General features: G+C 39.8%; 1 protein-coding gene across 2 annotated transcripts in view; it reads left to right on the top strand.

Moving 5' to 3' along the window:
- The window catches only part of LOC122561080 (protein prune homolog 2-like), a 424,382-nt gene that overhangs the window by 58,847 nt on the left and 343,599 nt on the right, over window positions 1-21,936 (top strand). For both annotated transcript variants that reach the window (XM_043712461.1, XM_043712468.1), the window contains exon 2: window positions 15,353-15,457. In XM_043712461.1, coding sequence (XP_043568396.1) covers window positions 15,353-15,457 — 105 coding nt within the window. The remainder of the gene's footprint in view (window positions 1-15,352; window positions 15,458-21,936) is intronic.

The following is a 21,936-nucleotide window of genomic DNA, read 5'->3' as shown; positions in this document are numbered from 1 at the left end:
GTTGCTTCATTAATGTCCTTTCTTCCATCATATGGTCAGAAGTGGGGATGATCGCCAATGATTGCACAATGTTCAGCACCATTCGCAGTGACTCCGATACAGAAGCAGTCCACGTTCAAATGCAATAAACGTAGGACAAATCAAGGCTTGAACTGACAGTGGCAAGTAATATTCACACCACGCAAATGCCAGGCAATGATTTGTCTCTTATTGGAGGCAATCTTACCACTGCCCTTTTGACATTCAATGATGTTACTATCACTGAATCCCTGACTATCCACTTAGTATTGGCCAAAAACCTAAATGGGCCCCACATACAAACACAGGGGCTATCAGGAGGTAACTTACCTACTGACTCCCAAAAGCTTGTTCACCATCTACAAGGCGCATGTCAGGAGTGTAATAGAATACTTCCCTTGTCTGGATGAGTGTAGCTGAAACAACACTTGAAGCTTGACATCATCCAGGATAAAGCAGCCTGGCTTAATTGGCATTGCATCCTCAAGCATTCACTTCCTTCTTGCCGATGCTCAGTACAGCAGTGTGTACTATTTACAAGATGCACTGCAGAAATTCACCAAAGATCCTTCAACACCACCTTTCAAAAACAACACTACTTCCATCTAGAAGGACAGAGGCAAATCCGAACAGGACCTGTACACATAATGGTAAGGTCTTGGGAGTGTTGCAGAACAAAGAGACCTTTGAGTGCAGGTTCATAGTTCCTTGAAAATGGACTCAAAGGTAGATAGATAGGAAGAAGGCGTTTGGTATGCTTTCCTTTATTGGTGAGAGGATTGAGTATAGGAGTTGGGAGGTCATGTTGCGGCTGTACAGGACATTGTTTAGGCCACTTTCGGAATATTGTGTGCGCAGTTCTGGTCTCCTTCCTATCAGAAGGATGTTGTGAAACTTGAAAATGTTCAGAAAAGATTTACAAGGATGTTCCCAGGGTTGGAAGATTTGAGCTATAGGGAGAGGCTGACTAGGCTAGAGCTGTTTTCCCTGGAGTGTCAGAGGCTGAGGGGTGACCTTATAGAGGTTTATAAAATCATGAGGGGCATTGATAGGGTGAGTAGACAAGAGGCACACTTTTCATGCAGAGGGTGGTATGTATAGGGAACGAGCTGCCAGAGGAAGTGGTGTAGGCTGGTACAGTTGCAACATTTAAAGGGCATCTGAATGGACATACGAATAGGAAGGCTTTAGAGGGATATGGTCCAAGTGTTGGTAAATGGGACTAGATAAGGTTAAGATATCTAGTCAGCAGAGACAAGTTGAACCGACGGGTCTGTTTCCGTACAACGTTATGAATCTATGACAAGGGAAACAGACACATGGGGACACCAACACCTGCAAGCTCCCCTCCAAGTCACTCACCATCCTGACTTGGAAATATTTAGCTGTTCCTTCGTCAAAATCCAGGAATTTCCTACTAACAGTGTCGTGGGTCTATGTACAGCACGTGGACTGCAGTAATTCAAGAAGGCAGCTCACCACCACCCAAGGACAACTCTGAGTAGGTCATTAATGTTGACCAGTCAGTGACGCCCATGTGAAAGTAATTAACAAAAATCATCGCCCATATGGATCATTGCTACTGCTTCTAGTCCTGTCTTTTATAGAACAGAGTGAAGTTCAGCTGGCACAGAAATCCTAGATTTGACTTCAGTTCCTAATGTTCAAATGATGCACTTGCTTTCCATGTTAACCAGCTTTGGCAGTGTAGTCAATTACTCCAAAGTGCAATGTGTGAGTACAACTGAGGCAGTTTTGCATCTTTGTTGGTGATTCTTGAAATGTAGCAAATAAACATTTATGGAAGGTAAGTGCAGTTGTTTTAAAATTGTTTTTATTGCGTTAGCATAGTTATTTCTAATATGATCCTTTTAAATCTGAGCCTCTTGCTGATCTAGACAACAAATAATTTTTTTCTTCTGACTTTGAGTCTTTTTATTTGGTAACCCTTATCCAGTTTCAAGGGTCAAATCCATGGCATGAAAAAATTGTTCCTAATTTGTACAAGTTACTCAGCATTTGGTTCTCTACCATAGATGGAATTGTTTATATCAATGTTGGATGCCAAAAATAAGATTTGGCAGTCTGTTCAGTAAACTGCAACTCCAAAGCAAAATGTTAAAGGACAAAGAATGTTATCACTACATCAAAAAAAAAAGTTACAGGAAATATCCCTCTGTAAATTTTGTATTTCTGGTGATGAAAAATATTTATATTGGCGAAAGGCCATAGCAGCAGGGGAATAGTTTGGAGGCAATTCTGATGGCTAAGTGGGGTTGTCGTGGAGTACCCAGAACTGAAGCATGAATTCCCTGAACTCCATTGCAAATAACCTGAGGCTGACTGGTAGATTTATAAGGAAATTAAACATTCATTAAACCCTTCAAATAGTTGTTATCATCAGGTGAGGAGGGTTCCAATGGTTTCACTCTTCTCGCATTGCTTGTTTGGCTGTAGCCAGTTTTTTGAAAAGATGCAGTTGCTCATTTAGTGAGTGTTTGTTTGTCTGTTTGCATGCTATAATATTTAAAAAAGATGATTTTCTCATGACCAGAGAGCCCTTATTCCAGGTTGGATATGACTTGCACATGGGAACCTTATAGAATCTCCAATATAGCAGGAACTGAAGGAATTTCCTGGGAAATTGAAGAATCCTCCACATCTCAAATAGAGTCTAAGTCTTCATTTAAATCAGAGAATCCGGTGAGTTGTGGTAAATGTACTAAAGTAGTTACGAAGGAGACATTAGATGTTTAAAGGCACATTTAACTTCCTAATTAATTAATCAACAGACTCATGCTTGATTCATACACCCCTTGCTTGCCTGGACCCTGACCCGAGACCTCACTTGGGTCCAACACATGCACCACCCTGCATCTGGCCGCCCTCTCACGCCCACTATTAAATCTCCTGCTGCTGAACCTAACTCTACTTCTGTTTCCCCACTGCCTGACATACTGTCGTCTTCCCCTAGTTGTGCATTACACTCAATGCACCACTTCCCCAACCAGCCTCTGAAACGACCCACGCCTTGCAGGGTTCAACCCACCCTTCCCTCACTAGAACTGAACCAAAGCCACTAACCTGCTGCTGACCTTGACCACCTCTCACCCTTCCACTGTACCAGCAAAACTGAATAATCTCCAGCATCACCCCCACCAGTATACCTGACCTAACCTCCTGCCAGTCCCATTATACCTGACCTAACCTCCTGCCAGTCCCATTTTGCTCTCTCTCTCTCGCGCCCTCTCTCACGCTCGTGCTCTCTCTCCCCCCCCCCCCTTTCTTTTTTCCCCACCCACCTTGACCTACCAGAAAGACTACATCACTTCCCTGACCTTGCATTTATCTGCACCCTTCCCACTTGGTACCCTATCATTTTCCCACTTAGCATCCTACCCAGCTGGCATGCTACTTACCTGGCCCATTACTCTCTGCTAATCTGGTATTCTCTTCGCCTGGCTCCCTAGAGTCACACTTAACTTATGTACTTATCGTTTGAGAGTAGCTGTCAAAGTGGTTGTCAAAACCTTTAAATTTCAGAATTCACAGCTAACCGCTGTAAAGATGGGCGTAGTTTGCCTTCCTCTGACAGTTTTGTACTACAAAAAGATTTTTCAAAGTGGAAGTGCAGCTTCACAATTCTTAAGTCCTCATCAGAATCTCCTCTCAGAAGTACACTGGATTTGAGGAAAAGAGCACAAGTGACAATCTGTGAGATTGCCAATCCTTGGAAAATCTGATCAAATTTTTTTTATTATTTAAGCTAAGGGACACTACAACTTCACCACAAGAAGGCCAGTGTGTTTTTCTTTTCATTTTTAAAATTTATCTATTTTTCTGATCATCCTGTGGGACTTGAACTTGGGCCTCCGGATCCAAAGGTAGGGATGCTACTACTGCCACGAGTGCCTCCCCAATCTTTTTAAAGGGAAAGGGGATTGTTCTTATGCTTTTTTGTTTTACTTATACTTAGTCTAGTTTTGACACACACACTTGAGTTTTACCTTCACACACATAGATTGGATAGGAGGAGAGAACAAGTGATTTTTATATTCCAACTAAATAAAGATATGTAAGCGTTTGCATTTTGACTTTGGTATTGAGGTGATTTAAATGTGTAACTGGACAATTATGCATTCCTCTAAGATTGACTGCTGGATTGTGTTTTTTTTAAAGCCTTCATCTATGGCACTTGGAAAGTCAAAGTTAACAAACAGAATTTGAAACTTGCTGGTTGCCCAGAGATTGAGAGAAACAACCTACTCAAGATCTTCAACTGCCTTCACAGTTGCTTGTTGCTGGTCTGCAGGATTAAAAGCTGCCTATAACTCATGAGTGTAGTTAGATTGTCACATAACTTCTCTCTGCAACTGACCATGGTTACAGTCATGGTTAATGAATCCAGTCACCTAGCTTCCAAATAAACCTGTTGGACTATAATTTGGTGTTATGTAATTTTTAACTTTGTCCACCCTAGTCCAACACCGGCTCCTCCACATTATAGCTTACATTGAGATTTTCTGGGCATACTCCTTTTGTATCTAGAGTCCCATTGTTCAAATTATATCAAATTTGTTTAGCTTCCACTGTTTAATTACACAGGTGATTGTTCTGATGCTTTGTTATAGACACAGCCAATGGCCCCCATTTATCCTCCTGCAAATAGTTCTTGGTGCGATTTTGCAGTCAGGTTGTCTCCATTTGAGTGGAGTTGGAGTCGACAACATACAGTTCTACAAATGTGCAGCCAAAATGGAGTTTCCTGCTTTTATTTTCCTGGATAAAATGGATATTTCCCCCTTTTTTATAGTTTAAACCTGCTCCTTTAATTTATTTTTCGGACAAGTAATTTTACTGTGGCATTTATCTTGTCAAAATTATGGAGCTCACTTAGAGTCCCAGTCCTTTTAAAACATTTTTTTTCCTCTGTTCTTGTCCTGCTGAATTCTTTTTCATTAGATTGCTGTAAATTTTCTTGTTCTCATCTTAAGTAATTTGAGGCCTTTTTGACTCTGTAGCCTTAATCTAAATTTATTTTCCAGCCCCTTTATTGTCCCTTTTGGATGTACCTCATGGACCTTAATGTTAATGATGGCAATGTTGATGTGAATATTCAGAACTTTTCTATAGTACTTTGTCTTCTCTTCCATTTTACATGTTACTTTTCAGAAATGTTTTCTCTTTTCCCTTTGGGACCTCAAACTTTAACTCCTGCAGCATTCTTACGAAGCCTGCTTTTGTTAAAGTCTCTACTCTCGAAATAAAGCTGGCTTTTCTGGCTGACGTAAGTAGAATAAGTGGATTTAATGTAGCATGTCCATTAACCCTTTCAGAACCAATACCTTGTACACCAATTGTCACCTCTATTAGAGAATTCTTTGCAGAACTGAAAATAACCATGCATCCATATCTACTCTTCACCACCATACTCAGTTCCCATAGTCAACACTGAAGTAGGAAGTGAACTGGCTTATGCAAGAAATTGCAGAAGCCCAAGTCTTTTTTAAATAATTAATGATCACCATCCTCTGCGGTTTCCAGCAGTTTACTTAGGAAGTAGCTCAATTATAGAAGTAAGCATAGTGCATTGGCATGCTTCCCAGGTTATGGAGCATTCAGCTGAATCATTGTTTTATTTTATTGGGCTTTGCTTCCTGGAACTTAACAGATTTTGATGTATGATAAGCTTTTTTTTAAAATGAAGTGAGCATTATGCACGATTGGTATGAAGTTTCACAGGTCCCTCAGTAACCTGTTATGGGTCGGCAATTGACCGGTATTATTGGTGTGATGATAATAATGGACTAAGATGTGACTGGTTTAGGGATACATTTTTGCATACATAATTCATGTACAACGAGTTATTTGTCAGTTGTCTTCCTCATTATTATTTAATTAGGGTTTCAATCATAATTGGTTATTTAGCTTTTGATAAATCAATTGCCTGTAATATCAAATATCATCTTCCTCAGTGTCCTTCACTAAATAACTCTCAGAATTATCTGTATTCATCTTTGTCTCTCCACATTCACTACTGGGGAGAGAAAGGCACTTAATGAGTCTGATAATATGATTTCGGTTCAGTGGCATCTCTCAGAATCACAGAAATATTGTAAAAGAGGCGGAAGCGATTCAGCCCGTCATGTCTGCACCACCTCTTTGAAGAGCAATTCACCTAATCCTATTTGTTTGTCTCCTTTTGCAACCTGGCATATTCTTCCTTTCCACATAACTGTCTAATTCACTTTTGAATACTTCTATTGAATACGGCTCTGTTCATACTCCCTGGAAGTGCTTTCCAGATCCTAACCACTTACTGTGTGAAGCAAAGTTTTTCCTCATTTCACCATTTGTGCCCTCTTGTTTTGAATATTATTGAATACAGGGTTCTTTGTCCTGTATCTACTGTCACGACTCCTCATGATTTTAAATATTTCTATCAACTCTGTCTTCCCTTCTCCAAGGAAAACAGTCCTAACTTTTCTATTCTATCTTAAATAACTGAAGTATCTCATGGTGAAAACATTTCTGTGAATCTTTTCTTCTTTCTTGCTAATGTCTTCATATCTTTGCTGAAGTATAGCATCCAGAATGAGACACAATACTCCAGTTGAGACTGAACTAGTGGTTTATACATATTCAACCTAATCTACTTACATGTGCCCTTAATTAATAAAACCTAGGATATTGAATGCTTTATGAACCACTCTTCTGACCTCTCCTGCCACTTTCAACAAGTTATTACTTATACATGCACGTCCATCCTCTCCTGTACCTATTTCAATTATAAGAAAGTGAGGACTGCAGATGATGGAGAGTCAGTTGAAAAATGTGGCTCTGCAAAAACACAGCAGATCAGGCAGTATCCAAGGAGCAGGAGAATTGACATTTCGGGCATAAACCCTTCATCAGGAATTCCATGCCATTTTCAAACCTTATGCTGTCTATATTATCCCTTCTTCAGGAAAGCATCATTGGACTTGAAATATTAACTCTGCTTTCTCTCCACAGATGCTGAAAAACCTGCTGAGTTCCTCCAGCTATTTGTTTTTTTTTGTTTCAGATTTCCAGCATCCACAGTTCTTCGCTTTATTTAAGTTAGGCAGCATCAGGTTGAAAGAGAAAAATATATACAATGTAGCAATGTGGGAAAAGTTTTTTTTCCAAAAGTCAGCAACAGATGATCAGAAAAAAGGAAGAAAATAAACTGAGGGTAACCTTGCAAGTAATGTTATGACAGACAACAAAAGCTTCTTCAAATTAATATAAAAGGAGAAAGGTGAATTGCTCTTCAAAGAGGTGGTGCAGACATGATGGGCTTGAATGAGGCTGGGGAAATAATAATGAGGAACCAGGAAATGACCGAGAAGTTGAATAAATACTTTGCATCAATCTTCACAGTAGGAGACACTAATAACATTCACAAATTACTGCATATTCAAAGGAAAAAAAAGGAGAGGAAATAAATACAATTGGTTATTAGTAGAATAAAAGTGGGAGGGAAACTAACGGCTAAAGATTTAATATGACCCCTGGATGTGATGGGATCCTTCCTCAGACATTAAAATAAGTAGCTACAGAAACAATGGATGCATTGGTAATTCTGAAGAATACTTAGATTCTGCAAACCCCAGAGCTTTGAAGAACTGCCAAGAAACACCTTTAGTAAAAAAAGGGTGACTATAGGCCAATTAGTTTAATGTTTGTTGTTGCAAAAACGTTAGTCTATTACAAAGGATGTAATAGCACAGTATTTAGAAATGCATCCTATGATCAAGCAGAGTCGGCATGGCTTTATGAAGGGGAAATCACGCCAGGCAAACCCGCCAGAGTTCTTTGAGGAGGGATGAAGTAGTGGATGTAATACATTTGGATACAGAAGGTGTTTGATAAGGTACCACATGTTAGGATGCTACTTAAGATATGGCATTGAAGGTAATTGGTGGCACGGTAGGAAAGTATTCAGGCTCTGTGGCCATATGCTCCATCTCACCTGCTACATTTGTTTTTTTGTTTTGTTTCTTAATTTCTCTTTTGTGTCAAAATTCACACTTTCTTTTCTGTGGCTGCAGTGGAGGAAGTCATTTGTGAGGGCCTGCTGCAGCAGCGACAGCTTGATGGATCTGGCTGTCCATTCCTCATGGCTATAATGTCTGTGGCATTTTTGAAGGTTTCATTGTTGGTGGGTCTGGTCCGTTCCTCCTGGTGATGGTACAGTAGTCTCAGTTGTGGCAACATGGTGCTTTTGTTTTGTTCTTCATGGTTATGGCAGCAACAAGTGGTGGATGTGGGTGGTGACTATTTGAGCGACTGCTTCAGTGTTGATGACTTGGTGGGTCCAGTCTGTCCCTCCTTGCTATGGCAGTGATGCAGTGGCTTTAGTGGTGGCATTGTGGTAGGTCAGGTCCAGAAATCCTTGTGTTAGTGTCCTCAGGGGCAGCTTTGGTGGTAGCATCCCACAGCCATTCCAAAAAACCAGGAGTTGTAGAAGGAACAAGAGACCAACTTCGTCCTAACTATGTCTCAATTATTTCTTTTTAATAATTTCTGTAATTAAAATAGCACCGAATTGTGGTCTTATACACATCTCACTGTATTTTCATAAATAGATAAATTTCTATTCTTTTCTAGCATTGTTTAGAGGAGTCTTCATCTGATAAAAGACAGAGTTTAATGTGATATTTTCAGGATGACAACCTGTAACTAGTGATATGCCACAAAGATTAGTGCTGGGGCCACCACTATTTACAATATCTATAAATGAGCTGGATGAGATAAGTGAATGCACGATAGCCAAGCTTGCAGATGACACAAAAATAGGTCGGAAGGTAAGTGGAAAGGATGACGCAATCTGCAGTGGGATATAACCAGGTTATGCGAGTGGGCAGATGGGATATATTGTGGGAAATTGTGAAGAATAGAGAAGATGATATTCCTTAAATGGAGAAAAATAATGCAGTAATTTTGGAATGGAGGCATTTTGGGAAATTCGTCCATGAGTCCCAAAACGTTAGCATCCAGGTTCTGCAGGTAATAAGGAAGGCAAATGGAATGTTGGCTTGTATTTCAAAAGAGTGGAGTGTAAAAGTTGAAAGTTTTTGATAAAACTAAACAATTCACAACCAAACCACAGCTGAAATAATATGAACAGTTTTGGCCCTTTATCTAAGGAAAGATGTTCTGCCATCAGAGATAGTCTAGTGAATGTTCTCTGGACTGCCATCAGATATGGCGGAACTGTCATATGAGGGAAAGTTGAATAGATTATACCTGTACTTAGCACAGAGAAGAATGAGAGATGGCCTTATGGAGACACACAAGAATCTTAGGGACCTGACAGAGTAATGTGGCAAAGTTGTTTCTCCTTGTGGGAAAGTCTAAGGCCAGAGGGCATAACCTTAGAATATAGGGTCATCCAATTAAGATGTGGATGATGAGAAATTTCTTGAGGGTAGTGGATCTATGGAATTCTTTGCTACAGATGGCAGTTAGTATATTCAAGGCTAAGATAGATTTTTAATCAGTAATGGAATTGAGGACCATGGGGACAAAGCAAAAATGTACAGCTTGAGCATTATCAGATAAACCAGGATCTCATTGAATGACAGAGTATATATGATGGACTGAATGGCCAATTTTCTTCTTATGTATTGTGGTCTTATTTATATTGTCTTTCCATATTCTTTCTACAAAATGGATAGTAACTGGAGTAAAGCTCTGAAATTGAATTTGAGTTGAAGCGTGTGGTGCAGGAAAAACACAGCTGGTCAGGCAGCATCCGAGGAGCAGGAGAATTGACTTTTTGAGCACAAGCCCTTCATCTTGAATTGCATGTTATTTAGGCACTCAAAACCCGATTTCTCATTTTGACCTGAGTGTATGATGAGTGCATAAGCTTTAAGAATCATCAGCACTGCATTTTGACTATCATGGCTTTATTCTTGAGGTGATCTGGAGAATTTGGGACTGTACACTGACAACCACCTGATTTATAGTATTGGTATAAGCAACAACACTGCAATGTACCAATGTTTAGCAATGCTGGAAACAAACAAACATCCCAAGCTGATCCATCCCTCCTTCCAATAGCTTTAACGACACTCATTTCCTTTTCTCCATGCATGGGACCATGATTTTATACCGTGTTGTTCCACACACCTTAACTCAATGTGGTACTTCAACTTGTCATGTGGTTCCTATTCATTTGCCTAAATTATTCAACATTGGTAGTGGGAGAAATTTGATTAATTGCTTTATCTTGAAAGCTTTTTCTAGATTTGCAAGTTATTTGAAAATGTGGAATTGTCCTTTTGATTACTTAGCAGTTTTGACATCGGTATTTAATCTTGGGACAAATTTCATTACATTTTCAAGATGCAGCTATTGCTTTTAGTGCTGATTTTGTTTTTGGAACTGTGTATTTCAAACTTCATTGATCTTTCCTTATGATTTAATTCAATATGCAATTGTGTCCAAAATGTATTAATTTTGGAAAAGTGATTTGTCTTTTCTTCTTATTGAGTCCTGGATTTTTAATTCGCAGCTTAGAAATTTTTATTCTTCATGTCTGTGGAGCTCTTAAAGACAAATTTATCATTACAGTCTGCTATCTCTGAGGAACTCCATTAGCATTTCCCAAACAAGATATTAAACTTAGTTATTGATTGCCTTGCAACATTCCAATCTTGCATAAAGGTAGAGAGACACTTAAAACAATACATATAAATTTGCTGTTCAGTTATGTTCAAGTCTCTGCTAAACCTAAAACAATGTCAGACCCAGAAATTTCCTAGTTACCACAGTATTTAAATTGGTTAAAAAAGGCATATGTTCACAGCAGAACTTTTTTAAAGAAATGACTGACATACATTTACAAACTTAAACCCATGACAAATGCAGTCTACAAGAAGGATAGCAACAGATTTGTGGGAGAGGGAAAAAACACCACCTGCAAGTTCCTGTTCAAGATAAAGATGTATCTTTTTCATTTATTTCAATTTTTAATGGTAAATTGAAATGACGAAAATGACTGGTTTAAAAATCAAGGATTGTTGAAGTTATCTGACACTCAAGTGCTGTTTATGTTGTTGTATGTTCAAATGGTCCTGAGGAATGTTTAGTTACAGGAATCAGAGGGTTCTGTATAAATGGGAATTTGGCTGGCAACAAGTAGCTAATTAAACAGTGATCATTTACCGATGACAAAAACTTCCTGTCTGCCAGCAACTTTGTCTCTCAGGTAGCTTAGGAGTGTGAAAGTTCAGGGGAGAAGCCATTTGTCCTCTGAAAGGAAGGAGCTGTTTCTATTGTGCAATAAAAAAAATCTCCAGTTTGGAGACAGGCAGATTATTTTTCCTCATTAGTTGCTGTAAGCTATGACTTTAATTAAGACATCTTAATATGCCTTTATAAGTGTGAACTTGTGCTTCCAAGCAAGCAAAGGTGAAAGAAGATTGCAAAACAGCATTCTAATCTTCAAAAGAACCATCTCAGCAAACTCTGCAAACAAGGACCATTTGAACTGCCTTCCCAGTTTTCTCATTTACTCACAACAACCATGTATTTTGTGTGGTTTTCTATGTATCCAGCTTCACAGCCCTCCAAACTGGCTCTTTGCTAGTTCTACCCTCTTACATATCCTAATTTTTAATCCACGTGGGTGTCCATGCTATTAGAGTCATAAAGTCATAAAGATTTACAGCACGGAGACAGACCCTTTTGGCCCAACTCATCCATGCCAACCAGATATCCTAAACTAATCTAGTCCCATTTGCCAACATTTGGCCATATCTTTCTAAACTTTTCCTATTCATATACCCATCCAGATGCTTTTTAAACATTGTAACTGTACCAGCCTCCATCACTTCCTCTGACAGCTCATTCCGTACGCACACCACTTTTCGTGTGAAAAAGTGGCCCCTTAGGTCCCTTTAAGTCTTTCCCCTCTCACCCTAAACATATGCCCCTGTTCTGGACTCTCCCACCCCAGGGAAAAGACCTTTGTCTATTTATCCCATCCATGCCTCTTATGAGACCTTTGTCTATTTATCCCATCCATGCCTCTTATGATTTTATAAACCTCTATAAGGTCACCCCTCAGACTCCGTTCTGGGGAAACAGCCCCAGCCTATTCAGCCTCTCCCTGCAGCTTGAACCCTCCAACCCTGGAACCATCCTTGTAAATCTGTTCTGAACCCTTTCAAGTTTCACAACATCTTTAATATAGAAGGGAGACCAGAATTACATACAATCCTTGAAAAGTGGCCTCACCAATGTCCTGTACAGCCACAACATGACCTTCCAACTATATCTGGTACTCAATGCTCTGACCAAAAAAGGAAAGCATACGAAAAGCCACCTTCACTATCCTATCTACCTGTGACTCTATTTTCAAGGAACTGTGAACCTGCACTCCAAGGTCTCTTTGTTTACTGACACTTTTTTTTTGTTCCTTAGGCCTTGGACTATGGAATTCCCTCACCAGATGTTTCCATCTATCTTCCTGTCTTTCATCATTAAAAATGCTCTTGACTCTTTGACCAAGTTTTTAAAATCATTAACGGGCTCTTTCCAGTTCAATGTCAAGGTTTGTTAGATTAAACTTGGTGAGGTTCCAGGAATACTTAGCTATTTTTAAAATTTCTATATACGTATACAAGTTGCCTTTGTTAAAAGCATAGCGGATAAGTGTTGGTAACGTTGGTCTAGCTTCAAACAAACTTTCTTAACAAAAACTTTCTTTAATGTGATGATTCTCTCAGTAGAATTTAAAACTCTCTGCTTTTGCTTAATGGCATTGGGTGCTTGTTTCTTAATTCCCACCATTATCTTCAACAGCACCAGTTTTGAACTGACAGTATTCTGGGAGGTACCTTCATTTTCACTATTCGTTTCCAAATATGGATTCATTTACTTTTGGTATATGTGATGTGCTTGAAAATACAGTTTTAAATGCTACTCTTCTCATGTTTTTAACATTTAGCAGAAGCGAAGTTGCAAGAAAGAAGGAGATGCACACACATCTCATTGTTCATGGAGTTTTAAAATTCACACGGGAGATGTGGGCATCACTGACTGGCTGGTATTTATTGTCTGCCTCTAGTTGCCTTTGGGAAGGTGGTGGTGAGCTGCTGTCTTGAACTGCTGCAATAGCTTGTAGACCCACAGGCCATTAGGGAGGGAGTTGTGAGATTTTGACCCAGTAACAGTGAAGGATCAATGATATATTTCCAAGTCAGGATGGTGAGTGATTTGGTAGAGGTCATCCCTGTATCTGCTGTCCTCAACCTTTTAGATGGAAGTGGTGGTGAGTTTCGAAGGTGCTGCCTAAGGATATTTGATGAATTTCTGAAGGGCATCTTGTAGGTAGAATATACTGCTGCTATTGAGTGTCAGTGATGGATGGAATGCATGTCTGTACAATGTAATCTCTTACCTTCAGTGAATGTAGGCAATTGAGTTGTTCCGCCCCAAAACCTTCTCTCAAACTTTGAGTTGTTCCCCCCCCAAAAAAAACACTGAAAATTATGCTGCAGTTGTTTAAGGCTGTGATTAGCCAACATGTGCAGTATTCTGTTCAGTTCTCAACACTACATCCTAGGGATGAGATAGGGACTAAAAAGGTTGAATTATATTGAAAGTAAAATGAAGCCTAGTTTTTTTATGGAATTATGATGGGGATGAAATGGTTCATTTGTGTGGATTAGTTACACAAGCTGAGTTTGTGTTCCTTTGAGAATGGAAGATTAAGTAGTGATTGAACTGAGATGACGATGATTAATAGGATAGATAGAGGGAAACTCAGAATAAGAGTTCATAACTTAGTGAGAGCTAGTCTGTTCATGGTGACATCAGGAAACATGTTCTCGCACAGAGCACTGAAAATCTTGAACACTCACCTCAAATGATGAACACACATTTCGAAAACTTCAAAACCAAGATTAATAGATTTATTTTGTTAGGATGTGGAACCAAGGTAAGTAATAGACCAAGATACAGATCGTCCAGGATCGAAGTCTGCATTTTTTTTTTTACTTCTGTTTCCATGTCAATATCTGGAAGTACGGTTAGTTTGAACTTCATGTTTAGAAGGCATCAGTCCAATATGAAAAATGGACCCAGTTCAAGTCACCGTGTTAAACTTCATCCAGAGATTTGTAGACAATGAAGGAAGTAATCCAAAAATATGCATTTTTTCCCAATTTGCAAATTTGAATTAGGAAAGATAAAGAACTTTTACTAATTTGACCTTGAAATTTACTTTTAGCTGTCTGTCATGGACTGTTTTAATGACTGTGCCTCTTTTGACTGCCTGTCTTTCTTTTTCTGGCTCTACACTTCTTCTGACTGCTAAAGCTGTACTCTAGTCCTTATTCACCAGCACAACTCCATTTTTTTGCCAGCAGCTATCTCATGGAGTCACCTATACAAAACCAGTGTAGTTCAGTGACTTTCTCTACAGCAGAGCTAAAAATACATGCAATGTCAAGGGTATAATCTCTCCGTGTCTTGCAATTCTCATATTCATTTCTCCTTTTGAACTCCTATTCAGGGACTCTTGGACTGTCCTGAGTAACATGGTGAAAACCTGACAATAGTCCCTTCAATTGTTGGTGTACAATTGCATGTTGCCACCTACCAACTTCTGGAACTGAGTTTGCTCTGAGTATTAGATTTCATGGAGAGTATTGGCTTGCTCAGTTTAAAAGAAATAGATATAACTGGAGGATTCAATCACATACTGTATGGGCAGAAACTTGGGCTTGATGCTGTTCAAAGTTTGTGAGAAGATTTGTAGCTCGGGTGCTCGTTGCTGTGGTTCTGTTCGCCGAGCTGGAAGTTTTTGTTGCAAACGTTTCGTCCCCTGTCTAGGTGACATCCTCAGTGCTTGGGAGCCTCCTGTGAAGTGCTTCTGTGGTGTTTCCTCCGGCATTTATAGTGGCCTGTCCCTGCCGCTTCCGGTTGTCAGTTTCAGCTGTCTGCTGTATTGGCTGGTACAGCTGTGTCAAGCTGAATATTGTGCAATCACATTATATGAGCTGAACTAATTATTAGAGATTTTGATCAGTTTATTTTGTATATCCCAAGTTGATGTATGTGTTTATTACTTAAGTACAGTGACATTTATTCATAAGTCTGAATTTGCTTGTTCTCTCCAGTTTTCTCATTTTCCTGGAAGCTGGTATATATTTATTTGATTCAGTTAACTCTACAATACATTAAAATTAATGCATTTTGTGCAAAAGTTACATATTTATATATACTTATGTCATATTTTATACATAAAATTAGACTTGGTTATATGCTGTTCATGGTTATCTTTATTTTACAGATGAATGGAAATGACCTGCCTAGAGTTCATGCTGTACTTGGTGACAACAAATGTGATCTGGATTCTGCTGTTTCAACTTTAGCCTATGCTTATTTCCTTTATAAGGTACAAGCATTGTGCAAAATACACTTTTTTTTTACAACTTAAAAAAATCTATATGTATACAAATCAAGGCAGGAGTGATGAATTACAAAGTAAAGCTAACTGGTCATCTCTTGAACTGTAGCATATAAATTAGTTAGATTTTCTAATGATGGGAGTGTTCTTGGCAACTAGATTCAGATGAGGTTTGAGAGTGATGTTAAGTGTTCTTACATTGAAAGCAAATCATTAAATGACATAATTTTGAAATTTCTGAAATTTTGCAATTTTTCAATTTTCTGTACAGGTGGAAGAGAGTTCTTAAAGGAGCATTTTTTCCCCTAGCATATTTGTTAGGAATTTGACATCTAGCTAGTGCTGTCCCACCTTCAGGAGAGGCTTCAAAGCCAGTTAAATTCTTCTGAAGTCTAGTTACTGTAATAATGTGCTTTTCACAAAGGCTGACCACAGCAGTGAGCTAAGTAGATACAGTATGTTAGCTCAGTTGGCTAGATCAGTGGTTTGCAATGCATAATGCCACTAACAGCTTGGGTTCAATTCCTGTACTTGGTGAAGTCACTGTGAAGATTCTGCCTTCTCGAGGTGTGGTGACCCTCCAGTTAAATCAACTAGCAGCCATCTCTGTCTGAGAGATGAGCAATGGTGACCTTCACTGCAGAGATGGTGTAGTGTCATGGTAATGTCACTAGACTAGTAATCCCGAACCCCAGGTCAATGTTCTGGGCAGAGAGTGAAACTTGAATTGAATATAAAAAGAACCTGGAGTTAAAAACTAGCCTGATGTGGTGACCATTATCGATTGTTGAAGAAAAACCCCATTGGATTCATGAATGAACTTTTCGGGAAGGAAAGCTATCATCTTTACCTGGTTTACATGTGACAGCGGACACCGATAAATGGTTGGCTCTAACTGTTGTCTGTAATTAGGGATCGACAGTAAATGCTGACCAGTGATAACCATATCTCATGAAATATTTAAAATATCTGTAAATAGATATCCACAAAAGAAGAACACTAATGACAATCCTGAATAACTTACAGTAAAATAAACACAAGTTGCACTTTAAAAACAGTGTCTGTTAAATTATGGGCAACTGAAGTGCACAAAATTAATTTACAGCCTGAACAAGATGGCATTAGAATAGGTGTCCTGGGCCGGAACTTGGCCATTCCGACAGTCTTTCTTTTCCTTTTTAGTTTATTTTCTCTCTGTTTTTGTTTTTTTTTCCCCCTCTATACCTTTTACTTACCACTTGTCCTGAGCTCAGACAGCATCAGCAGTGGTGAAAGTATAGTATAGAACTCGACGAGTCCTCATTTCCTTTTCTGGGGCAGCATAAGCCCTGGCATCAGAATTGCTGGCTGCTATGTCAGTGGAGGTTTCCGTTAGCAAGAAAGGCCCAGTGGCGAAAGATGGTGCCTGAGGATCGGTGACTTTGTTGTTATTGGGTCCAGTGCTGGTGGCAGCAGACGCTGATGAATGGGCATCACAGTGACAAGGTGGGCTCAGTGGTGAGAAACACAACCCTGATGTTGGCTGATCTGGCACAGGCAGTGGCGGAGGAGTATCGCCCAGTGGCAAACATGGTGCCTGAGGATTGATGAAGTTGACATTAATTGGGTCTGGTGTAGAAGGTGGCCAAGCGGTGGAGGGGGGATGGTGGCGCAGGCGTTGGTGATATGCAGGTTTAGAACTGTTTTATTGTTATTTTTTATCCTTATTATTAAATTATAGCAAATAAAAGTTTTTCACTGTGTTTTATTGTATTCTTACTGTAATATACATGTGACAATAAATCTATCACTCACTCAGATGGCAAAGGGTGAAAAAAGATCATGATTTGTGGAATAGAGTTCTCCTCACTCAGCACTCCTTGAAAACTCTTCTCTATCTGGGATTGAATGCTTGTGCAGTTCTGTTCTGAGAATACGGAGCTTCTTTGCTGATAGGCTGGGTAAAAAATTCCAAATTCTACAAAGGCTTCAAGCTGCATTAGAAAAACCATGCACTCTCCAAAATGGGATTGATATTCCTGGGGTCTGTCTCTGGATTATTTACATGGTAAACATCATGTTTAAATTATCCCTATCCATATCCTTCTGTGACATCGTCTGATCATTGACGCAGATTGCTTCCAAAGTGTGGAGATAAATTAGGGGTTGAACAGTCAAGAATTGTGGCTGTCGCTATTCACAATGGCATTTGGATGCAATCCTGAACTTCGTGGAGGAATTCCTGGCATTTAACGGGAATGTCCCTTGAAATGGCAGGAGAATGACCAGGCTATTGTGGAATGGAAGTTCGGATGTCATATAGGGAGTAGTAGCTTGAGGGAGACGAAGAAAGAGAAGTGTAAGGCATGTGAAATGGTGTCTGAACTGAGTGGGATGAAGCAGATGCCACTATTCAGTCTGGAGTTTGGAGCAGCAGAGCCAGCAACAATATGGAATGACAGCAGCAAAAAGAGGGACATAACCAATGAGGAAGGATCTTAAACACATTGCTATAAGATTGTGGAATCCTTTACCAGCTCTAGGCCATGGAGGTAACGACTCATCATTAACATGAAATAAATGGATAAATATCTGATAAGAATGCACGGAAAAGGATTGGAATTATTAGAGAGAGTGGCAGCATAGATTTTAAGGTTTGTTCTGAGAGGAGATTTCTTGGTTTCTACTTTTCAGTTCAAGGGTGGTCTCTTGGTTCTTAGAAACTCTTGTAAAACAATTTAAGTTGCCAGTGCAACAGCTCCCACAGTCATGGCAAACTTCTCTCAATGGAAGCAGAGCCCAGGATGATAGTGGACTTGGAAGCCAAGTGAACAGCAAAACACAGCTCAAATTGCACCTTGTGGGCTCGTCTCCAGTGTTAGTTATAGTTTCAGGTGAGAGCAGGAAAACAGAAAATGCTGCAATTATTACAGCCAGGCCTGAAATATTTGGCAGCTCTTGTTTATTATACGCACAATGACCATTGTGATGATAAGGGCAATTGTAAATAAAATGCATCTTTTACATGTCCTCTTTAGGTGATTCTAGTTTCAATTTTTCATTGTAATGAGATTTTAATGATGTTACTTGGAGTGTATGCACACTGGGACTTGGGGAAAACTCTTTTGGTGGCCTTCAAAGAACTTTAAGGAATCGGAGAGGTCAAATAGGGCCCAGACATCTGATATGAAATTTGGTCTTTCTGATGTTAAAATGTTTTTTCACTGCTACATTGTTACACTTTCTCAAGTGTAGACTCCTGTATGACTAAACATATATGATGGAATCTGGGGTCTGTGGGCAGGAGACTGTGGTGAGATCATTATGGGAGACCCTGTTGCTTGTTCAAGACCTTGTTGATGGCCCAACTTGCCACATTCATATCCAGCCTCATCTTACAAAACTCCCCAAACATGCTAGATGTCAACGGAACCCAACATGGAACCCAACATGCATCTCCAATCCACGTGCAGCACACATCTGTACTTCAAAGCTGCACCTTGGGTTGGATTGGCAATTCTCATTATAATACTGCAGCAAAGACACTGCGTTTAGGGTCATGCATGCAAGTCATGGACTGGACCAGACTACGTGTCCAGACCATTTGCTTACTGCTGTCATAGAACTCATTCACTCTGAGCCTACTGAGACCCTCACATCATGTCTGCCTTGCTTTGCTTCACCTTGCATTTTTTTGTGCTTTTCCCCCTCAACCGAAGATACCAGATTCATGTTACTTCTGTCTTGCCATCCCATTCAACATTGAGACAAAGGCAGGAAGCTTGTCACAGTTTTCAGCAGATGTCAGGGATAGTATTTGATCAGGAGGTTATGGCATGGTAAGTCAGGGGCAGCCTCTGATACCATTCTCAGGACTTGGAAATGGTTGGACAGCCAGAGTTGGGATGCTGCCCACATAAGAGATAAAGAACTGAATGTTGGGCACCCCACCACCCATCTTGTGTCTGAGAGAGAGGCAGGTATAAAGGAGATGAAAGCAAGTGAAGGAATACGTTGCAGGCATTAGTGAGAGTGGTACAGTAGTGGAGATAATGAGAGTGAGGTATCAGAAAGATGATACTTACATTGGCGGAGTGCAGAAGGTCATTTGTCTTCTTTGTACTGTACTGTGCTGTGCATTTCTCAAGGTGACTGAGCTGCTTTCACCCAGGTGCTCACCTTGGACTGATGCTGTGGCTTTCACTGTTGGGTGGGAAGAAGAAACCGCACATCCACAAAACTCATTCATCAGGATTGCCCCTGCCCATAAATGGTGTCCATCTGGCACCAGGAACCATGAAAGGCAGCTCTGGACTGATGGTGCTTGCCTGGGTGTGCAACAGTCTTTTAAAGATGTTGGAAGTGCAAGTGATGCCGGAGAAATGTGAAATCATCTATTTCAGTAGGAGTAGCAGTGAAAAGGATTAATACTTGAATAGTGAAATGTCGCAGCATGCTTCTATACAAAGGGACCTAGATTTCCTTTTGCCTGAATCACAGAAGGTTGGTCTGCAGGTACAATGAATAACTATGAAGGTAAATGGAATTTTGTCCTTCATTGCTAAAGGGATTGAGTTTAAAAGCAGGGATGTTATGTTGCAGCTGTACAGGGTGCTGGTGAGGCCATACCTGGAGTACTGTGTGCAGTTTTGGTCTCCTTACTTGAGAAAGGATGTACTGGCACTGGAGGGGGTGCAGAGGAGGTTCACTCGGTTGATTCCAGAGTTGAGGGGGTTGGTTTATGATGAGACACTGAGTAAACTGGGATTATATTCATTAGAATTCAGAAGAATGAAGGGTATTTTATAGAAATGTATAAACTAATGAAGGGAATAGATAATTTAGAAATAAAGAGGATGTTTCCACTGGTAGATAAAACTCAGACAAGAGGACATAATCTTCAAGATTAAAAGGAGCAGATTTAGGACTAAATTGAGAAAGAACTTCTTCACCCAGAGGGTTGTAAAATCTATGAAATTCCTTCCCCAGTGAAGTAGTTGACGCTACTTCAGTAAACATTTTAAAGCTAAGATAGATTTTTTTAAACAATAAAGGAAATAAGGGGTACAGTGAGAATGCGGTAAGTGGATCTGAGTCCATGAAAAGATCAGCCATGATCGTATTGAGTGGCAGAGCAGGCTCGAAGGGTCAGATGGCCTACTCCTGCTCCTAGTTCTTATGTTCTTATAAAATTTGGGATATGTGCTGTGAGGCAAATTGTTGTGGGAATGGTAAGATGGGGCTGAACTCTGTTATGATGGATGCCATGGGGCAGGATAGGTTATTAATGAGATGAGTTTGTAAGATATGGCAAAAAATCTCTCTAGACCTTGGTGGAAATCCCTCTAACTTTGGACTTAATCAAAAAAAACAGTGTCAAATTCAGTCCAGGGACTAACAAGCCAGAGAATTTACACCTACATTTATCAGCACATACTGACTGTTTGAATGTCATTGAAGAGCATAGTTTCTGCAGAAAGTATAGTATGAGTAGCATGCCATTCTTGTCCAATTCAAATTTAGTATAAAATAATTCAAAATTAGATATAATCAAAAGCATTCATATGGCCATCCAAGCATTATTAAACCTGAAACATTGCCATTCAATACTTCTCATCTGAGTGTTGTGCAGTTTAGCTTTGTGGCATTTAGGATTCTGTCATTAGATTGATGGTTTAAACTCACCTCCAAGATTTGATCACATTGGTTATTTTGAAATCCTGAAGTAGAAGAAAGTGAAAAGTGGATATTAATTGAATACCAGGTGGAACAACATATCCTGAACAGTTACACTGCAGGGTCTCTCCCTACCTTGTTTGTTACAAGTAGAGGAAAAATTCCAGTCAGTTGGAAGTTCAATGGATCATTACATTACTTCCCCAATGGAGTGTTTATCCGCTATAACACAGGTAACATAACTTAGGCTGGAGCTTTAATGCAGTAGTAAGGATGATGCTGTTTTAGATAAGATGTTAACCTAAGGATTCACTTGCCTGATATGGAGGATAAATAATATCCTAACACAAAAAGCACTGGCAGATTACTATGGTTTGTGAGACTTCGCTGTGTGAATAATTGCTGCAATGTTTGTCTACTTAACAGATATTTAAACTTAAGGAAGTAATCTATTGGCTATTAAGCATCGTGAAATATTTTGAAGACCTAAATGGCATTATATAAATGTCACTAAGTTGGAGATGGTGGCACAGTGATAATATGCTAGTAATTCAGAGACCAGAGATTTGCTGGAACCCCAGACAACCTGTTCCTACCTCCTTCCCAAAATCCACAAACCAGACTGTCCCTGTAGTACCATAGTATCAGCCTGTTCCTATCCCACTTAGCTCATTTCCTCCTATCTTGACTCCATCCCCTCTCCACTTGTCCAGACTCTGCCCACCTATAACTGCGATTCCTCTGATTCCCTCCACCATATTGACAACTTCTAGTTCCCTGGCCCTAACTGCCTCCTGTTCACCCATGGGTGT

The sequence above is a fragment of the Chiloscyllium plagiosum genome, chromosome 2, assembly GCF_004010195.1.
Source record: "Chiloscyllium plagiosum isolate BGI_BamShark_2017 chromosome 2, ASM401019v2, whole genome shotgun sequence".
Lineage (NCBI taxonomy): Eukaryota > Metazoa > Chordata > Chondrichthyes > Orectolobiformes > Hemiscylliidae > Chiloscyllium > Chiloscyllium plagiosum.
This window is presented reverse-complemented; position numbering and strand designations above follow the sequence as displayed.